This window comes from Rattus norvegicus, chromosome 15, assembly GCF_021556685.1.
Source record: "Rattus norvegicus strain SHRSP/BbbUtx chromosome 15, alternate assembly SHRSP_T2T, whole genome shotgun sequence".
NCBI classification, from domain to species: domain Eukaryota; kingdom Metazoa; phylum Chordata; class Mammalia; order Rodentia; family Muridae; genus Rattus; species Rattus norvegicus.
Window position 1 is genome coordinate 6,351,807 of NC_141548.1, and position 22,932 is coordinate 6,374,738.

The following is a 22,932-nucleotide window of genomic DNA, read 5'->3' on the forward strand; positions in this document are numbered from 1 at the left end:
GGCAGATTTAGAGGTGCTGAGTTGGGAGTAAAAAGGAGGGCATCCTATTTGGAGGAGACTTAGAAGAACCTGGCCACTGAGCCATCTCATCCAAAGTATCTTAATGTGTGTGTCTTTTATGTGCAATCCAAAGAAACCTGATGGCTTGGTCTGCCTAGAGCTTAAAGTGAGGCAGTAGAAACAACACTCTACAGAGTCCTATGTGAGCAATCCATGGGCATTAAGGAGCGAATCCAAAGTCACCTTGACTAAGAGAGTTAGAGCTGACCCAGATGTAGCTTTTGATTATAACCATCCCTTCCTTTTGATCTTTTAGTGTTCCATTTGTTTAAGAATATTAGTGAGGAGGAGAATATGACTCTAAAGGTTATTCTTGGTTGTTGAATTGTCTTCATCTGAGATTTACCAAACCACAAAAGTAGAGGGGAAATCTGTGAGGGATTTCTGTTTAATGTAAATTCAAATTTACTTCTAATCTGGATAATTGAGGTAGGAAGTCACACCTTTAACCCAGAACTTTAATCCTGATCTTCTTTTTTCTTTTTTAGTCATCTACAGATACATCATTATTAGGAATGTGTCCTTCTCACTGGAGACCAAAGAAGAGACCTACAGTTCCATGATACTTAAATGTCATAGCAAGACATCAAAACAAAATGTCGAAGTGTGAATGGAGGAAATTATTTAGGACAGTGTTTTGCCAACAAGTTTTGATACAGATATTCTTGGTAGGAGAGCTCTGCAATTTTGCATTTCATATTTGACTTTGCTGGTACTCTGACTGGGATCAACATAAAACTTCTTGGGATTTTCTTAATCTCCTTTAAGAATAGAGATGAATGAACCATCAGCTCTGTCGTCTATGTTATTATGGCTACAGTGAGGACCAAGTATGCTAAAGCTCTTCATCTGATTTTTCAAACAGCGTGCTCATACAAGTGTGAACTTCTGTGGGTTGTGGGAGGGCAAGGTTGAGAACACTGGCTCAGAGCTGTGAATGGAGAAGTGGGACGGTGCATGCAGGAGGGAGGGAAAGGCCTGAGTGTGGCTCATGAACAAATTCACAATATCCATTGATTTAATAACCATTCAGGAAGTGGACTTCTGCAAAATGACTTGAGCTGACCAGCATGGCAGGAAACCAGAAACAGATTCAATGGGGATTTAGATCAACTGGATGGGAAACATGGGCTTAGAGGCAGAGACGTGTCAGCACATGAAGAGTGGAAAATCAAGCCAGTGTTGTCTGTTAAGCTTCTCATCCTCATGGTTAGAGGCAAACGGCAACAGGGTTTAGCACTGAGGAAAAGAAGAAATAAAAGCCAATTTGTTGAAAAGTCTGGTCACCAGAAAATACTGACATCCTCTGTGATGCACATCATCTCTCAGGGGCACTGGCCGTCAGAATGGCTGAATGATGGCTCTTGGCATGGGCTCTGCCTGCATCCCTTTCCTAACTGCAGAGCTCAAATCTCCTCCAGTCAGGTCATCAGCTCCCCATTCTGTTGCATGGAGATCAGATCGCTGCGTCTGCCTATGCAGTCTTTCTTTACCTATGAAAACCTGAGGAACTGTTCTCCATCCAGTGAGCTGTTGTAATTAATCTTGAATCTCATTGGTGTTGTTAGTGGCTGTGATGTTCACAGATTCCAGAAGACCATGTTTGAAAGGCAGTTGACTGAGGATTTCTTGGGTCTTTCTGCAATAGGGGCAGGTGTGCTGGATGAACACGACCACCTTCCCAGATGGGAACTTGCAGTTCACAAACCACTGAGCCACGCTGACAGGCTGCAGCTTTCCAGGAAGGAACATTCGGTTGAAGGTACTGGTCCCGTGTCAAATGGAATTGGAAAACCTGATGTCTTTGCTTCTGTGGACCAAGACCGGAAAACCAAACTACATAAAAATCTGAGGACAAGGTGTGAGAGGTTTGTTCTTTCCTTCAATCATGTAGGTCCTAGGGAAGGAGCTCAGGTGTAGGGAGTTGGCAACGTTTACCTTTATCTGCTGAGCCATCTCTCCTGCTGAATCCCTCAATCATGGAACTGAAGAAACTCTGTATCCTTCCTGGTATTCTGTGTATGTATCTATGTATCATTCGCAGAGTGGATACTTTTGTCTGTTGGTTGGAAAGGCCAGTCTGGAGGGCTCATAGTTGGTCTCAGTAGTCCAGTCCAGGAGCTGCTTTACAAGAACCATTCACTGATCTGGAAGAAACTCTTTTTATAGGCAGTGAGATCTACTGGAACAATATCAACCATCCTTCTCTCTTCCCCTTTTTGAACTGAATCATTCTCCACCAAAGGCCTGTGGTCTCTGCTGCAGGCTGCATCCCTGAGGGTGTCTGAAGCTTGCTCATAGCAGTGCATTTATGGGACGGCAACATGATTTCCTTACCACCTCACCCCCAGGAGAGTTTTTCAATTCTTTATTTAATCTGATGGGTCTAATCTACATCGTCACGCAGGATGAGATGTGGGAGTTCTGCTCCAACCCTTACAGTAAGAGATGCTGAGATATGATGCTGTACCCACTAATGCCGTACATGGACACCAGCAGTTTAGACAATAATCACGACTGTCCAATATATGTGTTCCTACTGGTCTCTAGTAAGAGAGAGTGTGTTGGGAGCAGCCTCAAGATGGCGAAAGCAGCCTTCAAGTTAAAAAGCAATTGTGTTCTAGCCTTATGCTGGAATAATAAGCAATATTCTTCAGGCTAAAAAGCATTATATTTTAGCCTTATGATAGAACAAAAAACAATAGCCTTAGGTTAGATCAAAGCAGCACCTGCAGCTCTACATAAATTCAATAGATAGCATAAATCTAGGTGTCAGATCACTGAGTACCGGTGGTCAGGCACTGATGGTCAGGTCACTAAGCAACCCACCCTGCTGTTCCCCCGCTTGGCCGATTTACCTGGCCAATATCCTGGTTATCAAGCCAGGCCCATTCTTTCTGGTCACCCAACCCCTCCCCACATTTTGCTTCTACCAGTATATCTTCAGCCTGAGAAAAATTAAAAATTGTCAGCTTGATCAGACTTCTTGACTTGCTGTCCGTTCTATGTGTCTCTTGTCCCCCATTCTCTCCTAGGTGGACCCCAGACCCTGGTCGACTGCCCTGCGGGTCGGGGCAAGAGTGAGAAAATATGCCTTGTACATATGAAGCCAGAAAAGAATTTGTGGTTCTAGAAGACAAGGTACGAAGGACTGCGTGAAAATCCTAGTGACTGAGAAAGCAGCCTGGAGCCAGTTGTGTTATTGAGACTTCAGACAGCTTGGCCTTTAGAAAAGTGACACAGCAGACTTCCATGAGCAAATCCTTAGCCTGGAAGATGTAGTTATGGTAGCCAAGAAAACAAACACAGAACTGTCCCCTCTGTCTGCCTCTTACTACTCTGATGTCCCACATCACAGGAGGCTGAATGGTCTTCCGCATACCCTGAGACGCAGCTCACAAGGGACAGCACCTGTCTTCAACAGGGCTTCATCTGAGCCTGCCCTTGGCCTGTGGTGGATGTGCAGGAAGTGAGCTGATAGGTGAAACGTAGCCTTGCTGGGTCTCAAAGTGCAGCTTGAGACTCACCCACTGTGATTGTCAACACTTCCATGTCTCCATTGGGAGGGCAGTGTCACAATGTCCTCCTACTGTCTTCTCACTGCATTCACATGCTTCGTGTGACACAAGCTCATTCACAGTTCCACAGGATGCAGCATAGCTTCAGAGCCCTCATGTCTGGGCACAGAAGCCAAGAGAGCAATGTCACAGTTCACAGTGACAATGTAGATATGCCAGGGCATTTCCTCCAAGTTTTACTTTCAAGTATATCCTTTTATTGCAGTTTATGCTACTCTTTCTAGAAGGCCACGTTGCGGGAGAGCATTTGGATTTTGCCCCATCCACAGTTTACAGATTACTTATATAGACTCCTAGAGGAATTCAGTGGCAAGGTTTCCCTAAAGTTGTATGCAAACTAACCATACACACACGCACACACACACACACACACACACACACACACACACACACACACACACACGGTGCAAGGATAATAGAGATGTGCATGTTGAAGTAAAGTTAGGACAGTGGATCTAGAAGATAAGAGGTGAAGTGTTGTGCTAAACTCTAAGACCCTAGGATAGAGGATGGGAAACAATTGTGAGTGGGGCTTTCCCACACCTTGGCCACATGAACAATGCAGTGAGAAACAACAGACCTGCATGGTCAAAGCCAAAGCCCAGGAATGTACACAGTCTATTGAATGTGATCGCAGCTCATCTCTCTGATCTGTAATAGAAGAGTTCAGGTGTTTCTCACACACACTGCTTTGTAGCACCAGAGGGCAAGCGCCTCTCCTGCATACTACTTCATTATAGTCCACCCCTAGCACCCTGAAGGGTATTTAAGAATGGACCTGACAGGTGATCTTTTGACCTAGCTTAATATGTAGCTGAAGCTGAGAATGTCAACATCCCCAGAGCTCTGTTGAGCAGGGGGAGCTGATTTCCTCTGGCTCCCTTAGCAATGCTTCAGAAAACCAAGGAGACAGCCTCCTCAGGCATATTCACAGCTGCACAGGATGGAACTTGGCTTCAGAACACCGTAGTCTGTAGGTACAAAGCCAGGATGAAAATACAAACTCCATCAGCACTCATTTGCTGTGGTGATGCCCAGAATCACAGATCGATCTCTCTAGACCCCAGGACTGTAGTAATAGATGCCTTGTATTGGTAGAACATGATCGTTTAGTGCACCCACTTACTGCTCAGGACACCTAGAGAAGTCAGGAAGGAGCCAGTCCTGGTTCTGGTTCACTGACTAACAGTTCTTCACTGCACTAGAAAACTGCATGACACTCACACGTGTTGACTCAGAAATCTAAGGGGACCACTATCAGGGAATGGTAGTCAGAATAACTCTAGTGGAAAGCCAGAGATGATGAGGTCTCATCTAGAAGTCTTCTCTCTCCCAGATATGAGTGTCAGACACAAACTGAACCAATCCAAAGGGGGAAGAGTCAGCTCTGAGCCGAGGATACGACACTAGTCTCTCCCTTCTTCCTAAGGACCTTTGTCTTCTAAGTAAAAGGAGTAAAAGGCATAATGTCTCAGGAAAACAGTGGTGTCCTTCCCAACAACTGGCTTCTGAAATAGAGAAATTAATGATGTAAAGGCTCTGACTTCCAGGAACCATAACAAGCAGGGAAGTCCAGCTGCTTCTTATATGCTCCCAGCTCCAGATTTCCATACCTGGAAGCCTCAGCTCAAGGCTCTCTCCTCAAGGAACCTCCTCACCCTTTGCCCAGAGGTCACTGAGCTTTCCCAAGGACCATTTATTTCTTCCTTTTATACGACAAGACAGAAGGGCATCTTCCTTCTCCCCAACTCTCATCTCTTCATGCTCTTTGTTCTTTCTCACAAATGGCCTGCTTAGCCTGGACAACAGGTCAATCAGTGAACCATAGAGGCACTGAAGGAATATCCCACAGGCAGTTGGTGCCACCACAACACTTGTGACACCACAGAAGATGCCAGGGCTCTCCTGGATACAAGAGATTGTTCAGGGAAGGGTCTACTGACGACGTCACCGGGAACTGCCAGGGCCTCCTGCTAACCAGCTTTCCTTATGGTGACCAGATTCTGAGGTGCCATCTCCAGGAGGCTCTCCAGTGACACAATGGAACCCTTTCCATGTCTCCTCCCTCTAAAGCTAGAGATTTCTCTTTGCTTCATTAGTAGTTACCTGCTCTGAAAGGGCAGATTGCGTCAGGGGCCTGGCATGGGGAGAAAACATCAAGGGACACGGGGTGGAAGATTCTTCTGGATAATAATTTTATTCCCAGATCCAGTCCTGTGACATACATTCCAATTTCCTAGGTTTTCCTGGTTTCCCAAAAGCCAGTATTTCCCTCCAGACCTTTAATTTATTGGATATTGATTTCATTTTCTTATTGTGCATTCCTTCCAAGGTGTCTTTCTTTACACATATTCATGGATGTGTACTCACAAAGTCTCTGTTTTGCATCCCTCTGTTGCAATGATCTTGGTAACATAGTGAACCCAGTTATACAGTGAATATAAAACTTTAAATGTTGTGCACCTACTTCAAATGATAAACTTCCAAATCCTTTCTCCAAAAAATAACCAGATATCAGTGAGCAAAGGACAACGTGGACGGAGATTGGTCCTCTGCAGTTCCATTAGACGTCACTTCTCTAGTGTCCACCTTCCTGAGTTCCCAGGGACAGGCCTGAGGGTGTTAGAGTTTGGACCATGACCCTGTATTCATGCCAAACATAAGATCCAGGAGGTTGGGCAGGGAGTGGAAGGGCTTGAGGTCAGGTGAAAGCTCAACGTTAATAGGTCCAGAAGTTCTGGAGGGAGTCTATTTGGCCTTGTCATCTGTGGCTTCTACCTTCTTGACCTAGTTGTAAGGAATCCATGTTAAAATTCCACCTAACCTCATAACTGTAAGAGTGTAAAACATCGCCACGTAGGTCCTTGTAAATTGCTTTCATTGTCCTTTTCGATGCCCACTTGGCTCATGCAGTTTCACTACCACCAGGTCCAAATTAGGGGATATTGTTGATAGATTTAGAGGTTTACTGGGTCTCTCTGATAGTCAAAGTAATAGACTTTACAGAGAACTGGACGGACAGGATTTCAAGAATAAAATAGTTGAAGAATTCTGCCAAGTGCTGATCTCTAAGACTTAGAAGCCATGGGGGGGGTGTATTGTAAACATAATATCATATGGTTCAATCCCTCCTTGTATGGAGTACAGCAGGCCCAAAATAAGAAAAGAGCCTTTCCACCCTTCCTGGACTCTAATGAGAGTTTCCATAGTGTTTCCTTTAACGTCTTGTTCATTATTTCCACCTGCCCAGAATTCTGCACAACAAAGACTCCAAACTATGCATACATCTTTGACTGTTATTTACAGGCTTTGGCTGTGAGAGCTGGGCTATTATATGGCAGCATTCCTAGTGAGTGGCAAAATTAGGGGGAAAGTTCCTAGCAGAGCTTTCTAGTTGCTCTATGATCAGTTTCAGTCTGATGTAGTGAGTTTCTACTCACCCAGAAAAGGTATCAATAAAACAAGCAGGTACTTTTATCTTATTCTAGGAGGCCATGTGTCAGTTAATTCAGGTTCCCATAATTTATTATAGCGTTGGCTACCTGTATGCAATCCTTTATGGGTAAATGATCTCTGTTTTTTATTTACATAGGTGTAAATGTGGCATCTGGCTTTGACATCTCCTTCTACACTGTCCAGTGTATGTGGGTATAACATACCTTGCTGATGGCAACTGAGAGAGTTCTGTGGACCCAAACAAGTAGTCTGGTAAAGGTGAGTTACCAGAAACCTGCCAATTATTTCTGGAAGAATGATCTTTCCCTCTGGTGTTCACCACCAACCTCTGGCGTCAAGCTATCCATTTGATTCTTTTGCATCCTCACCTCTTGGTTATACTCGAAATACACAAGATCTAAGGCACAGACCACATAAAACTCAAGAAGGATGACTGAAATGTGGATGCTTCACTCCATTTTTTTTTATTAATTTGAGTATTTCTTATATTCATTTCGAGTGTTATTCCCTTTCCGGGTTTCCGGGCAAACATCCCCCTCCCCCCTCCCCTTCTTTATGGGTGTTCCCCTCCCAACCCTCCCCCCATTGCTGCCCTCCCCCCAACAGTCTAGTTCACTGGGGGTTCAGTCTTAGCAGGACCCAGGGCTTCCCCTTCCACTGGTGCTCTTACTAGAATATTCATTGCTACCTATGAGGTCAGAGTCCAGGGTCAGTCCATGTATAGTCTTTAGGTATTGGAAGTTATTTAGTCTTTAGTCCCTGGAAGCTCTGGTTGCTTGGCATTGTTGTTCATATGGGGTCTCGAGCCCCTTCAAGCTCTTCCAGTTCTTTCTCTGATTCCTTCAACGGGGGTCCTATTCTCAGTTCAGTGGTTTGCTGCTGGCATTCGCCTCTGTATTTGCTGTATTCTGGCTGTGTCTCTCAGGAGCGATCTACATCCGGCTCCTGTCAGTCTGCACTTCTTTGCTTCATCCATCTTGTCTAATTGGGTGGCTGTATATATATGGGCCACATGTGGGGCAGGCTCTGAATGGGTGTTCCATCAGTCTCTGTTTTAATCTTTGCCTCTCTCTTCCCTGCCAAGGGTATTCTTGTTCCCCCTTTAAAGAAGGAGTGAAGCCTCCTTCTTTAAAGGGGGAACAAAAATATCCACAGGAGGGGATAGGGAGGCAAATTTTAGAGCAGAGAATGAAGGAACGCCATTCAGAGCCTGCCCCACATGTGGTCCACACCTATCTTTCTATCTATCTATCTATCTATCTATCTATCTATCTATCTATCTATCTATCTATCTATCTATGTCCACCAAAACTAGATAAGAGGGATGAAGCTAAGAAGTGCATGCTGACATGTACCAGATATAGATCTCTCCTGAAATACACAGCCAGAACATGTCAAATACAGAGTCAACTGCCAGAAGGAAACCACTGAACTGAGAACGGGACACCCATTGGAGGAACTAGGGAAAGGACTGAAGGAGCTGAAGGGGCTTGCAACCCCATAAAAACCAACCAGAGCTTCCAGGGACCAAACCACTGCCCAAAGACTACACATGGACTGACCCTCCATAGGTAGCAGTAAATAGCATTGTTGGGGCAACACTGGAAGGGGAAGCCTTTGGTACTACCAAGGTTGAACCCACAGTGAAGGGAATTTTGGAGAGGGCAGTAACGGGGGTAGGGTGGGGGGGGGACACCCATTTAGAACGGGAAGAGGAGGGGTTAGGGGGCTGATGCAGAGGAAACCGGGAAAAGGAATAACATTTGAAATGTAAATAAGAAATGCCCAATTTAATAAAAATGGGAGAAAAAGAATAACAACAAACAAACCAACAAAAACAATAGAGAAAATGTTCCAGGGGCAGTGCAGGGGAATATGGGTGAACAATAAGGGGGATGTATAGGGGGATACACATATGGGGAAGGGAGAGGGAAGGGAATGGGTGCTTAAGGAAGGAAACAAGGATGGGGAATAACGTTTGAAATGTAAGTAAAGAGATATATATAATAAAAAATTTTAAAAATATCGTTCCTCCAAAATTGCTGGAATTCAATAAATCTGCAGTAATAACCGATGCTATATTACAAGGAATGCAGAGGCATACAGCTCCGTGTGTCCTGATCGCTTTTTATATTCCCCTACTGAATGGTTTTATTTCCTCTAAGGTATTAGAGAAATACTTCTGTGTTTCTCCTTTGTCTGTCATTATAAAGGAAGCCAAATTTGTGAGCCCCAGGATAAAGCAAGGATATTTTTCATCATGAAGGTGGGTTCCACAGAGCACGACACACTGTCTACATCAAGAGCACAGTTTCCTGTGCAGCTCTGGCTGGCTGTGAACTGATGGTGAAGCCTAAGCTGCATGAGACTTGCAGAAAACCACTCTTGCCTTACACTTGTGCTGTTACAGGAGGAAGAACCACACACGACTCAGGACGGTCTTGTGAGTTAGGGATTAAAGGTCACATTTTTATTTATAGACAAACATTAATTTATTCAAGAAAATTTTAAAGTAGGGAGTCAATGAGTTCAATGTATATAGCCTTAAGAATATAGCATATTAATTAAAAATCTAATGTTAACAAATAAATAACAAAACTTCAAATGTAAACAAATAAAACCAAATGCATAAAACAACCAAATTTCAAACTAAAAACTAAATATAACAAGTAAATTAGTCAGCATTCAATTCCTGCTGATTTTTCAACATATAACTCCAGCCTGTTGCTGGCCTTGCAAACACAGCAGAACGGCAGGTAAGATGGTAAAAATCTCTTCAAGAGGCATGTAGACGCCTCATTCAGTGTAGTTGGTTGTTGGTGGACAAGTCATCAAAAGGTTAAACGTGAGGCATGTTCCAGGCCACATCTCAAGGTCTTTCAAATTTAGCCCAAGATTGGTATGGTTACAAGGACTGAGATGCGGGAGGTGGTGTCAATCTTTGCACCCTCAGTGCTCCTGGTGGACAGTCCTGTCTCTGAGAGCTGTAGTCCTGGTCTGGGCCCTGGGAAAGCTTCTGCTGCAGTGTTCAGACCTAGGGGTGGAAAAGACCTGGTGAGGACCTGCCATGTCACTTATCCCATACACAGCAGCACAATTCAGCAGGATAATGCAGGATGATCTTTCATCTGAGGCCATTAACTCATGCCCAAGAGAGAAGGGTAAGAGATCCCACAGGCCTGCATATTTTCTCAGCTTTTAAAACTGCTAAAAATTGAACAGTGAAAAGCAGATAATTCTAATCGTTCATATATATTATATTTTAATATTATGTAACAATGTCTAAATGTCATTTGAGGAGAGATATGAACAACCTAGAAAACAATAGGAAGGCCTTGGAAGCTTGGCCATGTCTGCAATGAAGACTATTATTATTCCTCCAGTGCAGGAATATGCCTGGGGTCCACCTGACAACCTCAATGTCTGCAAAGACCCAGAGAAACAATATCTCAAGAAGTACATGCACACCGAAGTGATATTATATTTGGCAAGAATATGGTGCATGGAAATCTTGCCAAGACTAAGCATTGAACTCTAAAGGAGATTCTCATGCAGAAAATAAACTATACACTCCTCTGTTTATGGGTATCGTAAAACTATTTATGGGGAGACTTAAAGGCACTGGGCTCAGATAATACAAGAGAGCTCAGACTGGAGGGATCAGTACACAGTAGCCAGAATCTCTATGGATCACATACACTTCATGGACGGAATTTCTTTTAAATGCACAAGAATAATATTCTGAGCTGCTCCTAGCTGACAGATGCTGAGAACTATGGAGAAAGTCACACACCCAATAAGACAGTTTATAAGTACAGGGAATCTACTTGGGTCCTTTCATCCTGTGCTTTCAAACCGTCTCAGTGACACTGAAATGATGCTGCATCTTCTCACACAAGGCCTTTTCCTCAGTAACCAGTTTTTTCTGATTCAGGGGGTCCTGCAGACTTTCCTCCATGCTCTCCTCATCCTGGTCGTTAGAAGATTATATTGTCCATGGAGACAGGCATGTATACAGACACAGACAGACAGACACCCAGAAATACACACTTTTGAACTCACCCAAATATATTTGTTCACACATACAAGCAGAGTATTTTGCAGAACGTGGTTGGTTTCCCAGTTAATGGCAATAGAAGAGATCACCCAGTCTACTATTGTGGCATAAGAAAAAAAAAAAAAACCTGGAATGGGGTAAGTACACAGTGAGCATAGCCTAAAGACAGCTCAGCCAATAAAGTGTATTCCCCTGAAAATCAGAAATTAGAAATGTGACATCTAGGCCTGTTAGCCAAGCCTCCTTAGCAAGTTCACAAGGCTGTGCACAGGAGGCTGATTTCAGGCAACAGAGCACTGGGTGGGGGCAGGTGAGCCTCTTCTGCCCTCTGCTCACTGTTTCCCAGTGCATGCAAAGTGAGCTGCATTTTTCAATATGAGGTCCCTTTACCATACAGTACCTGACAGGGGAAACAAATTACCAGCACAAACAGCTAGGAAATCTCCATAACCACAATCCAAGGTAAAACTTGTAATGGGATGCTATCAGATATAATTCGAGTAAGAGAAGGCTAATTCAAAGCCAAATGCTGGCAGGTATAATCAAACTCAGCCACAGTCCATGGAAGGGCTGGACAACATTGTACCTTTTCCCTTTCTGATTGATGGACATCTGGATAATTTTGCTTCATGGCTGCTGTGAGGTGAACCACTACAACACTAATGTGCCACAGTTTCTCTGCTCACACCGACTTCTTGTTCTGGAATCGCTGTGTCAAAGGTTGAACTTTCACAAGAGTTGTACATGGTTTCTCACAGGGCTACCCATTTGACACCTCCAGCAATGTCTGAGGGTCATCACTGTTCTAAACCCTCCTTACAGATGATTTTCACTCAGATCAAATGATTTTGAATAACAATGGTTAAGATTGCCACAACACAACACAGGGTGAGTGCTGTCGACTATTTTGGGCCTAAGTTTCTGTCTGAGGCAAAGATGTGATTCCACCTCAGCATAACTCCTGGACATCTTCTGCTTGCAGATTCAACTCTAAGCAAATTAATCTTTCAATTAACAAATTCCAGGCCAAACTCCAAAGCCAAGGTGTATTCAACCAAGTTTAGGCGATTCTGGAGAGAAAGTGGTGCCAGGTAACGATTAACATAACCAGGATGTTGAGTAGAGACAACAAGCACATGACCTTCCAGTGTTACTATACACCGAGAGCAAAGGAGGCAGAAGAGCCCTGAGTCAGCAGTTTCCACACTCAGGTACATGAATATCACACAGCAGCCTCTCCTCACATCCCTGTACCCCATTCCTGAGTTTTTCTCCAAATATTGTCAATGTTGATGAATAGTTTCCCCAGTGTAATAATTTTAATAGTAATCAAAATCCCATTAAGAACAGTTTAAAACTAATTGGAAAAATTGTGTCTCCTCTCTCTCTCTCTCTCTCTCTCTCTCTCTCTCTCTCTCTCTCCATATATATACATATATATATATATATATATATATATACTTTAACATGGTTCTATATATGTTCATATAGACTAATACAACATATATAAATATATGTGTCTGTGTTCAGAAACTAGATGAGTTCACACACACTCTCTCTCATACACACACACACACATGCACAAATACACACATATACACACACTTCTATATATAAGCACCCATACCACAAACACTTAAAACTCCCAATGTTCAATATGCACCATAGCAATAAATATGCTCACACATCTGTGCCCACAGACAAACACACACACACACACACACACACACACACACACACACACGCACACACACAGAGTGAGAGAGAGGCCGGGGTGAGGGAGAGAGAGAGAGAGAGAGAGAGAGAGAGAGAGAGAGAGAGAGAGAGAGAGAGAGAGAGAGAACAGAAATCATAAGTGAGAAGCAGAAAAGAATGGGGAGGCCATCATGCTGGAAGAACAGTTGTTGAATGCAGATTAGGCAAAGGAAATGTGTCAAGTGAGAGCTTAGACACTGCTCTCCATCCCTTATAGAGTAAACCTGTGTAGGGAATGCACTTCTTGGGCACACTAGGTTGAGGGAGTTGGAGAAAAATTTCCCTCTAATCCTCACATATCTCACACAAACCCTCACCCTGAGAGAAGTCTTTCCTACATCCCTGTTCATCCAGTCAGCTCCAGGACATAAGCCACAGGAAAGAACACTAAAACACTGACATAGAACAGGACTGACAAACTGCTTCTCAAGCTCTGTCACTAGAAACCACGATTTGGACAGGCAGAAGGGACCATTTTCAATGTACGGGGAAAAGGAGAGAAAGTCCACAAGCCCCATCATGATTGACAATGAGAACCATTCTTTTGGCAATTGAACTGAACTCTAATCAGTTCTGTGCACTACAAAGACGGCTACCTCATGGCATCCCTCTAGCATAATGGCATGTAAGTGTGCAGTGTGTGATCAACAGATCCCCCTTAAGGAAATGCATTTTCTAGTTGAGCAGGAGGATTTGGTTGTCAATCCTCCAGTTTCTTGCATGAAGCTAACATCACAGAACGTTTAGTAAATGGTCAAAGAGATGAACAACTGGATGAGAACTAGGAGAGTGTCTGGATAAGGTGGAGAAGGTTGAACTGGTTTGACGTGGTTTATGCTTAGATATCAGGAAAACCTGCCCTTGATGCTTCATTCATCTACCTGAGGCTGCTTGTTATGCGGATTTTCATACTGGCTTCCCCACAGATCCTTGTTGTTTCCTTAATGGACTCTTCCAGTGCAATCTGTTCCCATAGAAGCTCCCTGTTCTCATTCTGTGCTCTCTGGGCATTGTTCTTCAGCTCAAACAACTCAGTTAGGAGGGGGCAGAAGCTGCGGCTGAGACACAAAGAAAAAATGGTGAATCCCAGCCAGTCTCCAACTTCCTCCCACGTCTCCAAGTCCATTACTCCTTCTAGGGTCCTGATCCAAAGAGAGCCCCAGATTATACTCCAAGTCCACAGTAGCCATGGAGCATCACCTAGAGACAGGTCAAATGGAGAAAAGAGCCACATTCCAGAAGACTCAGGGCACTTCTCAAAAACCTGACACCATTGATTCAAGTTTTTCCCAGAAGAGGACTTAATCCCTATGTGTGCTTATTTGTCCATTTTATTAGAATGTCGCTTGAGGGCAATCTTTCTGTGTCCTGTGTGTCCTAGAGCCTTCCTTAGACACAGGCTTCCTGGTCTGCTTCAAACACTATAAAGCCTGATCCTCACTTTACTTCAAACATAAGAATGGGCTGACACATGCTGTGCCTTGTGCTGGGGTCACAGCCTTGTAAGTTACTCACCAGTACCAGTCATTTTCCAGTGTAAGGTGTGTACATTTGACCAAAGCTCTATTGACCTGCTCGCTCATTTTCTTCATGTCGGTCATCACTTCCTGGTGCTGCATCGTGAGCATCTCAGACTCAAAGTTGTTCCTGTGGTAAGGCATGGTCCAAGGATGAAATAGCATTATGAATGAAGGATTCAAGTATTACATGAATTCAGACTGAATCCTGAACTACCCCAGCCTAGGACATGCCACGCCCTTGCTTCTTGGTACTGGGTCCATTTGGTATTTATAAGTTTATTATTATGGACACAGGGACAGCAGTGCCAGCAAACAAAAGGAGGGAGCTGATTTCCTTGAGCTCCCTGAGAGAGTTTGAAGGAATTGACAAGCTTGCCAAGAACATTCGAGGACCCTGTGCCACGATCCAGGCTCCAACTTAAGCCCATGAAGACTATTCTCCTATTCTTAGGTAACAATTCTCAATCATACAATCTATTGCTACATGAAAACCCAAAGGAACATGAACAGTATTTACTGGGAAAAGAATTTATAACACGCACCAGGAGATTCCCATGTGCGTCCACCTGAGCAGATGTGAAATGTTCTACTGATCACAGTGAGGCTCTCACCCTCATCATCATCATGCCATGAAAATTGACACAGGATAATTCTTAGTCCAAATCAGTACATAGAATACCCAGATCTTAAGTGATACACACAAACACACTCACACATGCATACACACACACAAACTCACACAAAACACACACACACTCTCTCTCTCTCTCAAATACAATTAGAATGCCAATTAAATACAAGGATGTGGCATTATCTCCAAATACAATGAATAAAATCAGAGAACACCAATGATCCCCTGTTGTCAGTCCAGTCACACACTGTGAGGCACCAAGTGGGATTGGGCTTCTCCAGCTCTTCACAGGACCTACTGAACCCAAAGCACCTCCACGTCAATTACAACAATGATTGGTCATAATCAGAGCACCTAGAAATTCCCACAAGCCAACACCTGTTCAGGCTACTTATACCACACAATGAGAGCTCACACACTATACCCTCATTCCCAGACTGTGATTCAGGCCACAGGCTATGATTTACATTTGTAGGAATCAAAATAGCCTGTGCCACCATCCCATTCCCATCTGAACTTCACATTCTGATGCAATCAGGAAAGTGATTTTGACCATGAGGACACCCTGGAGTTGTAGCCTACTGTGATGTGAGGAAATGTGGATATAACAGAAGTTGCATTGTGACTACCTGTCATTTAAATTCTTTCCCGGGTAATCCGCCAGGATTCTCCTGAGTTCATCTCTCTCCTTTTGCATCTTGTGGAGAGCAATTTTGAGGTTCTCCAGACGCTTCATTCTCTCCTCCTCAACAGGTGTCATGGAGGGTTGGGACGATGCCTTCTGATCAGACTCTGTAGGTAGATAAACACCAAGGAACAGGCATATATGTGGACACAGTGTCAAGGAAAACTATGCTTAGTCTAAAACAGAAGTCTGAGGATAAACAGTTCTACAGATACAGTGAATCCCTGACAGAGCAAGAAAGCTATCTTTAAGCTGAACTCAGCTAGGACCCTGTTCCCACCATCATAGCCATAGGATGACACATGCCATCATAGATATAGACTACACCTCCTAAAGCCATTCCTCTGGCACTGAAATTCTAAAGCTGGCCTAAACAAGAAGAATTGGAGGACATTCTCAGCTAATGTCTGATGTGAAGCAGGTAAGTCCTTGAGTCCAAGCTGCTTAACATCTTGAATCCCTAGTCTGTGTGTTCAAGGACAAAGTGACTGAGACCTTGATATATGACCAGGAGAGTATCCCTCTTGGCATCTATTACCCACGTAATCTACAGGACACTGCTGAGAATGAAGTGCTTCAACAGCCGATCCTGAGAGAGACACTTTGTTATTCTTACAGAGGCTCATCCTGGTATTCTTTGACACTGCCCATGATGTTAAAGAGATCCAAGGAAAGCCCCTTGACATATAACAGTTCTTGGTTTTCTGTCAAACTAATGATCAGAAATTGTTGAGTCTGGGTCAGCCATTTAGGAAGACTGAGGCTCTAAATCATACGTCCTACTCCTGGAAGGACCACCTCAAGCCAACCTCCTCCAGGAAGCTCCCCTTGCCCTGCCCAGTACTCACTTGACCTCTTCAAGGATCTTTCCATTCGTCTTGTTCTCCAACGTGATGGAAGGCTGGCCTCCCTCTGCCTTGGTCTGGTGCCTGCATGGATATGATTGTCCCTCTGAAAGAGACTGAGGATCCTGGAGAACATGCCTCCTCGGAAACCCATTAGAAACTGAAGGGAAATCGCTCAGGCAGTTGGTGTCACCACAACACTGGTGACATCACAGAAGATTCTAGTGTCTCCTGGATACAAGAGAATTTCCTGGGAAGACACTACCGGTGATGTCAGTGGGAAATGCCATAGCTTACTTGCTAACTACCTCCACCCAGACTGACCAGGTTCTGCAGTGGCTTTTCCAGAGACTCACTTTTGAGCCAGGGACACCCATTCGCACACTCTCCTTCCAGAGCTTCAGAGTTCTCACTGCTTCATTACAACGCAGTTGCTGAGGAGAGGGAGAGTTGTATCAGGCCTTGAAATGGATAGAACATCCTTGTTAACAGCCAAAGATCTAAAGACCGTGGATGAGGGATATTCTTCTTCCTGAAATGTATAAACCCAGGGTCCATGCATGTGACATATAATCCATTTGCCACAATTTTTACTGTTCCCCAGAGGCCAATATTTTTTTCCTACACCTTTAAATGTATGCTAGTTGGAGAATGTTGTTTCATGGAGTGTGCCTTGAGAGGGGTCATGGTTTCAATATATTCACCCATGTTTTTCCTGAAATCTTGGCCTTACCATCCCATTTTGTGCAATGGAAACTCCCTTTTCCTGGCAAAAAGCTTCTCAGGTATAGGGCAAACATCAAATTGTAATCTTTCTGTCCATTCTTAAAATTTAAAATCCCCAAAAGTGAGGGAACTGAGACCCAAGCGAGAGCCATGGAGGGGCAGAATGCAGAGGTGCTGCTGGCCAAGGAAGAGCAGGAGGAAGCAGAGAAGCTATAGCACATCATGGTGCACAGGGAGCTACAACTAGAGTTGGACCTGGACAACCTGCTGGCTTCACTCAGAGGACCTACAGGGTGCTTAACTATCATTTATAACTCGGTATCTGATGCCCTCCTCTGGCCACCGACGGAACTGCATTCAGAGGAACCACAGACAAAAGTCATACAAAGAACAATTCACCAAAATAAATAAAAATAAATACATTTTTCTTTCAAAAAGACATACAAATGTATGGGCAAGTCAAACAAAACCCAAGGAAACACAAGAAATGAAATATTTCACAACAACCCAAGAGTGCAAGAAACAGCATAAAAACAATCTCTTAAATCTATAATCATTCTATATGTATTTCTTGAAATAGCAGTTGCAGTAAGCAACCGGGCTGTAATGCTCTTATAAGTTCCATAGCCCCATCATCCCTTGTCACAGTCTCCACCTGTTTGACTTTTTCTTAAGCACAAATATGTGTGAGTTAGAATCCCGAGTCTGTCTGGGATCAGACTGTAAACTGTAGTCAATGTAACACTAGCAATCATTAGCCACAATCTTCAAGTTTCCCTCCTAACACCAGAGCACAGCCATAACTTTGGAAAGCAAAACTCACCCTCCACCAAACTATCTATCCTCCAAAATCCAGTCTCTCCAGAACACCAAGTCCATTCCTCATGCTATAAAGTATGGCGGCCAAGCCTTGCATATGAAGGAACGATGGTGCAGGCTCTAATACCTCAGCAAAGAGACATTGCCCTAAATTCTTTTATTAGTCCAGTTTCCATGATAAGAAATATATTAAAATATTATCCCAATCTAGACCTGTTTCCCTGGGTTGGCTCATGCCACGTGTTGTCTAGAATGACTCCTTTTTTAAGCCAACTCTCTATTACCAATGTTACAAATTTTCAACCATAACCAATAACTTAAAAGCCAATCACCTATAGCTAAGACATGTAAAGCGTATTATACATTTAAAACAAAAAAATGAAGTGAGTACACATATCTTTAGTATTTAGATCAAACACCATTCTTACTTTTTTAGCTGTCATTTTAAAAGAAGCACCTTGTTACCTGTTGATTCCAATAATCACAGTCACAGATTTCTCTAAGAGAATCAGACATCAGCTCCCTTACCATAGAAGCTTTGAAGCTGCTGGCACCTTTAAGGCCAGCTAGTGTAGACATTTAGCCAGCCCCCTGGGGAGCTTCCCCAGTGGAAAGACCTAGGCTCCTAGCTACATTCCTCTTTTGAGGCCGGATCCAGTCAGAGACACACATGACAGTTAACACCAGAGATAACCAGTTATCTAGGATGCAGGGCTCCAAAGGTCAATTGAAACTGTTTTTGTTTATTTGTTCCTTTCTTTTTTTTTTTTTTTTGGTTCTTTTTTTCGGAGCTGGGGACCGAACCCAGGGCCTTGCGCTTCCTAGGCAAGCGCTCTACCACTGAGCTAAATCCCCAACCCCTATTTGTTCCTTTCTTGAAAGGACTTAAAACTAAATCAAGGTGGGAATCAACCAGCATTTAAAGTTTTCACCATTTTTTCTTTTAAACATGAAACATAAAACATTCAAGCAACGAGAAGCAAAACCCAGACATAAATTGACATCCATGGACAGCTTGGTACACCAAGGACAGACAATAGACATAGAGGAAGGAGCAAATGGTGTCCCACTAAAAGGACCCAGATACCCTACTTGAAGGACCCAGAACCAGAAATAAACACTTCTCCAATAGGAACCAGCAAGGCGGCAGGATGTCCCTAGGAGAGCTCTTAAAAAGCTTAATCTCATTTTCCTTCTTTTGCCAAAGCATCTGTGGAGCGTCTGGGAGGAATGCTTTTCTCAAAGCATTTTCTCTCTTATCTAGGGTGTAAACTGTCTCTAATCAGGGTCCAAAGACTAAAAGCATCTATGAGAATTGACTTTGCTTCTCTAGATTGTAGCATAACTCTAAAAGAACACACACAAAGAAACATTTTACCATTATTACCTTGTCCCTTTTTACAAGGTTTACTCACCACTACCCCAAATCTTTATTTTTCTTTGCATGTGCTTTCAATTCCCACGGTGCTTCTGTATCCTGTTCACTGGGACCTTTCCTGGCCCATTTTCCCCAATGTGTCCCTCCTTCACTGGCCGGTTTCCTGGGACCATCTCGTCAGGTTGTCCTCTCTTTCCCAATCTTCGTGCGACCTCCATTTGATGATGCCTGTGTCATCAGGACACTCAGTACCGGGCATAGGCCTATAAGAGTTAAGAAGAAACACACACTGGGGTCATTCGTGTTAAAAGAATGCTGTCCAGGCTTTACTGAGATCTCCTTATATACCAGAGGCAAAAGCTGTGGAAAAACAATAAAGCAGGTGAAAATCCCCAACCAGGAAAATAGGAAAACAGGAGAAATCTGCATTGTGACAAGTCCTGGCCCCAAATCAGGGGCTGAGAGCAGCTGCCAAGGGTGTAAACAACTTTTGGCTGAAAGGCACAGTGAGGGGGAAGGGAAACACTCCAAGGTAGGGCCCAACAGGCTAATATAAAAATATATTTGAAAAATGAAAACACTATATATCAAGAAAAATAATTAAAATGTGCTACATATCTAAGCATAACATTCATAATAGAAAAAACTCAAATGACTGAGAAATTCATAAGAAATATTCATCATTCTTGTACATCACACAAATGCAAATCAAAATTACTCTGAGATCACTTTTCATATTAGCCAGTATGACTAAGGTTAATAACACGTGTGACAACTCAAGCTGACTGGGTTATGGAGCAAGGGGAACATTCATATTCTCCTGGTGAAAAGGCAAACTTCTACAACAACTTCTGAAATCAGTACGACGGTTCTTCAGGAAGGTGAAAATTGTTATACCTTAAGATACAACTCCAGGTCTCATGTCCAGATGTTGATTCATCCTAGAATAGAGACCTTTGCTCAACCATGTTCAGTGAAGCTCGTTTATAATACTTAGAATTTGGAAATATTTAAGTTGTCCCTTAACGGATGAATGCATAAAGAAAACGTGGTGCATTTACACACTGCATTGCTGCTTAACAATTACAAAAGGCAAAAGGAAGCATGCAATATGCAGGACAATGAATGGATCTAGTAAAAGTCATTCTGGATGAGGTAATCTAGACTGAAAAAGACAAATGGGATACATATTCACTTAAATGTGGATGTTAGCTGTTAATTCTTCAATCTGTGTAACTGTATGATCAGTTTAGTGTGAGGGTCTAGGGACGTGGGCCAGACTGTCCTCATTTAGGGAAGTACAAGTTCACTCATGGATTGCTGAGGGACAGTGTCAGGGATAGGAATGTGAAATGTGAAGAGACAGGGAGAGGGCAGCAATGGAGGGAACATAGAGAGGGACAGCTAAAATGAGGCACTGTATCGAAGCCTAAGAGAGTAGAAACCCTAACTGCTTTTTAAATTGTTTTATAAAGGTAACTAATGATTTATTATAGGTGCAAGGAGAGAAGTTAAATGTTGATTGGGTTCATCTATGTGAAATTTCAATAATAAGTAAGTCACAACAATTATGGATTTTGACTTTCAATGAACCTGTTTCAGATAATGAATATCTAGTCCTTATGGAGACATCTGTTACCATCTATTATACAGTAGTCATTTTATTTGTTTACATTTCAAATGTCATCCCCATCATTGGTCTCTCCACTTTGAACCCCCATACCCTCCCAATCCTCTTTGTTCTAAGAGGGCACTCCTCCACCTACCTACCCACTTCCACTTCACCCCTCTAGCATCCCCCTTCTCTGGGACATCAAGTTTCTACAGGGCCAGTTGCCTCCCTTCCCAGAGATGTCAGATGAACCAGTTGTTGCTACACGTGCTCTACACTATATGTATCAGGAGCCATGGCCGGGACCATATATCCTCTTTAGTTGGTAGTTTAGTCCCGAGGAACTCTGAAGGCTCCAGTTAATTGATATTGTTGTTCTTCATATTGGGTTCCAATCCCCTTCATCTCCTTCAGGCTTTCCCCTAACTCTTTCATTGTGGTCCCCAGGCTTAGTCCAATGGTTGGCTGTGAATATCTGCATCTGTGACTTGAACAGAGGCACATGAGAGGCTAGAAGGAAGCCTCTGACTCCAAAGTAAGGTAATAGGATGTAATTCTGAATTTGCCCAGCAGATGGCGACATAGGATGGTATTCACACACACTTGTTTCTCACTAACCTCTTAGTTCTGTCCAGCTTGTCAGGTAAGTTCAGCAATGTGCTCTGTGACTGAAGATCCTTCTGCTTGCTGGAACTCGATCCCCTGCGTGGAATACTCTCGATCGGCGATGGGTGTCTGGGTCCGTGGACACAATGACTCCAGGAACTGTGAATGAATGGACTGAGTTGAGCAGACATTGAATTCATCTGAGGGGTTGGCATCTCCAGAACCTGCAGCTTAGCATCCACGGATCCAAGAGAGCACAGTGTGCAGGGCTGAAATCGGATTCTGTAATGGGGCGGAGGGAGAAACTAAGTTTTTAAGTATTTGTTCTGTTTGAAAGCACAAAGTGGGAGATCAGTCAGTTTTCCTCTTTTTGCAACATCTTACTCTGAGCTGCAGGACATATCCTGGGGTACATTGCCTTCCAGATTCAGTGGGCTTTTCAGAAATTCCAGTTTCCTGAAACGGAATGGCCCTACTTTGGTGGACTGACTGGTAGGAAGTGGAAAGGTCCTCTGAGGGGCAGATGAGGATCATAATAGGAAAGGCCAAAAGAAGAGGAAAGACACTGTTATGAAAGGGCTGCTGGTGGGTACAAGGCAACAACAAGCGTAATTCTCAAAGCCCTGTTTTACTATAGCACTGTGGGAAGCATAACCACAAGCTGACAGGAACAAATTGTTAAAATAAACAATGCATTCGTTCCCGTTCCCCAAACTTCTCCATTTTTTCCACCAAGGTCAATAGAATTTTAAGCCTCAGGTACACCTTCTCTTAAGGTTCCATACCTCAGCAGGCTGAAAAATCTGCCCACGGGCCTTGACTTACCTTGACTATGCCTAGCAGGCAGACCTTCTCTCTCTTTCTTTTCCTCTGTTTGAGAGCAGGAGCAAATGACTTTATACAGCGGGCGATTTCCATTATCAACAAACAAAAATTTTCCTAAGTCATTAAAGCTAGAAGGCCAGTAATTGATGGGCTGGTGCGGTAAGGTCATTCTAACTAAACTATCCCATGGGGAAAAGTAAAAGAGACAGCCACACCTGTGTTTAGGAAACAAGATATCACAGGTGATTTGAGTATGGGTGCTGAGTGGGAGAGAAGAGGTCATGAATCCAGCTGGAAAAGCCCACCCCACTTTTAGATGTGTTTTCAAAAGTCATGTATTAGAAATTGAACTGCAATAAAAGTGTGTCAGCAAATGTGC

General features: G+C 43.4%; 1 protein-coding gene and 1 pseudogene across 4 annotated transcripts; both read right to left on the reverse strand.

Annotated features, from left to right (window-relative positions):
* Positions 1-1,385: 1,385 nt before the first annotated feature.
* Positions 1,386-1,812, reverse strand: LOC134482072 (glutaredoxin-1-like; annotated as a pseudogene).
* A 7,721-nt stretch (positions 1,813-9,533) lies between these two features.
* On the reverse strand, positions 9,534-22,600 carry LOC148000735 (disks large homolog 5-like). Of its 4 annotated transcripts, XM_087587008.1 has the most exons (9): positions 22,554-22,600; positions 21,741-21,887; positions 19,548-19,773; positions 16,944-17,021; positions 16,591-16,671; positions 15,687-15,849; positions 14,422-14,553; positions 13,788-13,964; positions 9,538-10,128 (listed from the first exon to the last, which is right to left on the reverse strand). In XM_087587008.1, the coding sequence occupies exons 5-9, from the start codon at positions 16,613-16,615 to the stop codon at positions 10,044-10,046; spliced, it is 582 nt and encodes a 193-aa protein (XP_087443134.1). In that variant the 5' UTR covers positions 16,616-16,671; positions 16,944-17,021; positions 19,548-19,773; positions 21,741-21,887; positions 22,554-22,600; the 3' UTR covers positions 9,538-10,043. The 4 variants fall into 4 exon arrangements, with proteins under 4 accessions (XP_087443132.1, XP_087443133.1, XP_087443134.1 ...); XM_087587006.1 differs by having other exon boundaries at positions 9,534-10,128; positions 16,591-17,021; XM_087587007.1 differs by lacking the exon at positions 22,554-22,600 and having other exon boundaries at positions 9,534-10,128; positions 16,591-17,021; positions 21,741-22,010.
* Between the last annotated feature and the right edge of the window lie 332 nt (positions 22,601-22,932).